The 4,270-nt window shown below is 43.9% G+C and overlaps 1 protein-coding gene across 1 annotated transcript; it reads right to left on the bottom strand.

The window, feature by feature from the left end:
• Positions 1–3,144: 3,144 nt before the first annotated feature.
• Positions 3,145–3,858, bottom strand: LOC118348613. The gene has a single exon (XM_035690662.1). It carries the CDS (start codon positions 3,856–3,858, stop codon positions 3,145–3,147), a length of 714 nt encoding a protein of 237 aa, XP_035546555.1.
• Positions 3,859–4,270: the final 412 nt, after the last annotated feature.

Here is a 4,270-nt window from a genome sequence, read left to right as displayed (position 1 = left end):
TTGAAATTCCATGACACAAGACCGCAACATATCCTCCAGAGTCTGAATAGTACGCTCTGATTGACCATCTGTTTGAGGGTGATATGCAGTACTAAACTTCAACTTAGTGCCTAAAGCTGCCTGCAAGCTTTTCCAAAAATGGGACGTGAACCGTGGGTCCCGATCTGACACGATACTCTTGGGTACTCCATGCAAACGCACTATCTCCTTGACATATAACCGAGTCAACTTACCCAAAGAGTCAGTATTATTAATAGGCAAGAAATGGGTACTCTTGGTCAACCGATCAACAATCACCCAAATAGAGTTCTTCCCACTAGGAGTCCTCGGCAAACCCACAACAAAATCCATAGAAATATCATTCCACTTCCACTCAGGAATAGGGAGAGGTTGAAGTCTACCAGCAGGTCTTTGATGCTTAGCCTTCACTTGACGGCACGTGTCACATTTCTCAATAAACAAAGCGATGTCCAACTTCATTCCTTCCCACCAGAAATTCCTCTTTAAATCTCGATACATCTTTGTGCTTCCTGGATGAACTGAATAGGGAGCCGCATGAGCTTCTGCCAAAATCCGCTCTTTAAATTCAGAATCTCGGTGAATCACTCTACGATCCTGAAACCGAAGAATACCATCCTTATCCAAGCTGTAATGCAAGGGTCCTCTAGACTTCCTGACTCTTTTCCTGATAGCTAATAACTTAGTATCCCTTCTTTGAAGAGTCTTCAATTCTTCAAAATCCACTACTCGGACATCCAAAACTGAAGATAACAATTCCTCTTGCTGTGAACTCTCGATAAGAAGTCTTCTCATTCCACAAAGGAGAGAGTCCAAATTTGATGACTCTGCTTCGTCCACTTGTTGAGACTTTCTACTCAAAGCATCAGCGACTAGATTCGCCTTTCTTGGATGATACTTGATCTCACATTGATAGTCGCTAATCAGCTCTAACCACCGTCTCTGCCTCATATTGAGATTCTTCTGAGTAAACAGATGTTTCAAGCTCTTGTGATCAGTATAAACTTCACAGGCTTCGCCATACAGATAATGCCGCCAAATCTTAAGCGCAAAAACTATTGCCGCCAACTCCAAATCATGTGTGGGATAATTCCTTTCATGAATCTTCAGCTAACGAGATGCATAAGCAACAACCTGTCCCTCTTGCATAAGAACGCATCCCAACCCGAATTTGGATGCATCACTAAAAATCACAAATGGCTTGTGTGGCTCCGGAAGTGCCAAAACAGGTGCCGTTGTCAATCTTCTCTTCAACTCTTGAAAACTTCTCTCACATTTGTCAGACCATACAAACTCAGTATTCTTCCTAGTCAAGGCAGTGAGAGGTCCTGATAGTCGAGAAAAACCTTCCACAAATCTTCGATAGTAACCGGCAAGTCCCAAGAAACTTCGTATCTCACGAACTGTTGAAGGGCGAGGCCATGACAAAACAACTTCTACTTTACTAGGATCTACAGCCACCCCTTCTTGAGAAATCACATGTCCAAGAAACTTAACTTCTTCTAACCAGAATTCACACTTGCTCAACTTAGCGTAGAATTGATGCTCTCTTAATTTCCCAAGTGCCAGACGAAGGTGACAAGCATGCTCTTCCAAATCTCGAGAATAAATCAGAATGTTGTCAAGGAACACCACCACAAAAGAATCCAAAAAGGGTCGAAACACCCGATTCATTAAATCCATAAGAGCGGCAGGAGTATTCGCTAACCCAAAAGACATCACTTTAAATTCATAATGCCCATACCTCGTCCTGAAAGCAGTCTTGGGCACGTCCTTATCTCTTATCCTCAGCTGATAGTATCCTGATCTCAAGTCAATCTTCGAAAGGACAGCTGCTCCCTGAAGCTGGTCAAACAGATCATCAATTCTAGGAAGAGGGTACTTGTTCTTGATAGTCACCTTGTTAAGCTCTCGATAGTCTATACACATTCTGAGAGTACCATCTTTCTTCTTGACAAACAAAACAGGCGCTCCCCACGGCGAAGTACTAGGCTGAATAAATCCTTTGTCAACCAATTCTTGCAATTGAGTCTTCAACTCTTTTAACTCAGTCGGTTCCATGCGGTAAGGAGCCTTATGCACAGGAGCCACCCCAGGTTCCAGATCAATAACAAATTCCATATCGCGAACGGGAGGCAATCCAGGTAACTCGTCAACGAACACATCGGGAAATTCTTCCACCACTGGAATATCCGCTAAAGATTTCTTCTCAGATGGTGTAGACACGACTTGAACCAAAAAAGCATCTACTCCACAAGCTATATCTCTCTTAGCTTGAATTGCTGATATAATTGATGGTCTTGCCTTCAACTTGCTTCCCACGAATTCCAAATAATCCTCATCCGAGAGTTGAAAACCAATTACTCGACTTCTACAATCAATATTTGCAGAATATCGATACAGCCAATCCATACCCAAAATTATATCAAATCTAAGCAACTTGAATACAATCAAATCTGCATCTAGTGTCCTCCCACCAAAATCCAAAGGACAGCCTAAAGCAACTTTGGAGCACCATACCATCTCACCATTTGGAAGAGTCACTAATAGAGATTGTGATAAAGGCTCCGTGACTAGATTACACATCTGAGCAAAAGTGGCGGACACAAAAGATTGGAACGCCCCAGAATCAAACAAAGTACATGCATAGAAATCATATAGACGAACTCTACCTGAAACAAACACATCCACCAGACAAATTCAAAAAACCCAACCACACCAAACATTAAATTGAAATAAAAACAACTAAATGCATACCAGTAATCACCCTAGCGTCGTGGGTCTCTGGAGCATCATAATCCACATCGCCAGGAGTCACTGCATAGACCCGGGCTTGTACCAACTGTCTCTAGCTGCCCCTTCCACCTCGTCGACCTCCTCGTCCTCCTTGGCCTCCTTGAACTCGTCTAGGACACTCCCGAGCAAAGTGACCTGGCTGGCCACAACTATAACACTGAATTCCCCTTTGACCACAATCGCCCTCATGTGCTCTATTGCATCTAGGGCACACTAGAGTCCGACCTCCTGCACGAACACCGGAGGTTGTCTGTGAATGGGCCCGGTCCTCTGAACAAACTTCTGCGGCGATCCAGAACTACTTCCTTCACCAACATAACTCCGCCTTTTCTAACCCGGAGGGGAGCCCATTACAAAGCTATTCTCTCGCTCTGCGATACTGGCCAAGTCCACCAACTTCTGAAATTCCATAATCTGAAGACAAGCCACTTGTTTGCGTACTTCGGGGCGCAGACCCTCCATGAAACGCTCAACCTGCAACTTTTCGGTGGTAATAAGGTGAGGAGCGAACCGTCCAAGCTCCATAAATTTCCTTGCATATTGCTCAACAGTCATGCCTCCTTGAACCAAATTATTGAACTCTCGAGCCTTTTGTCGTCTCACCGAAACAGGGAAGTATCGATCATCAAATTCTTTCTTAAACCGCTGCCAAGACACAGCAGCCAAGGATCCCAACTCCATTTCTAGGAGTGGCCGCTTGGTCTCCCACCAGTTTGCCGCTTCACCTTGCAGCATATAGCTCCCATATAAAACCATATGGGCCTCAGTGCACCCACAGACTTCAAAGGTTCTTTCCAGATCTTGAATCCACCTCCTAGCTCGTATTGGATTCTCCTCCCCAGAAAAGGCAGGAGTCCTATGCGCTAAGAAACGCTCATAGGTGCACCCCACTTGGACCGCTCTATTTGGATCTCCTTGCGGCGGTCGGAAATTCTGCTGGAGAAACTCTGTCATCCTATTCAACGCCCTCGCCATGGCATAATTTCCATCACCCCTGGGTAGCTCATCCTCGGGCACATCAGCTTGCCTTCTTGGTCTCACCATAGTCCTGTCATAGAGCAACTTGCAACCCCGCTTAAATCTAGACAAAACCAAACTCAACCAAAAGCAACACAAAAAAATACAATAAGATAAAATTAAATTAAATAACATCAATTAACATAAAACAAAATAACAATAAACTCACAATATCTCATATTTATTTTTAAAATAATCATTTATCTTACAACACTTTAAAAATTATTTTAAAACAATAAAATAATTTTTGGTACTATCCTAAGGGACATGTGGTTCTACCCAGAGCCGAACTGCTCTGATACCACCTATGGCACCCCCGACCCCCATGTAAGGAAACACAGGAATCGAGACGCCGGGATGATGACAACACGGTCACGCATCCCAACAAAAGTGCCAAGTGTGTGTACATGCGACAGTGTACAATAACAATGCAGCGGAT

This window comes from Juglans regia, chromosome 6, assembly GCF_001411555.2.
Source record: "Juglans regia cultivar Chandler chromosome 6, Walnut 2.0, whole genome shotgun sequence".
NCBI classification, from domain to species: Eukaryota; Viridiplantae; Streptophyta; class Magnoliopsida; order Fagales; family Juglandaceae; genus Juglans; species Juglans regia.
This window is presented reverse-complemented; position numbering and strand designations above follow the sequence as displayed.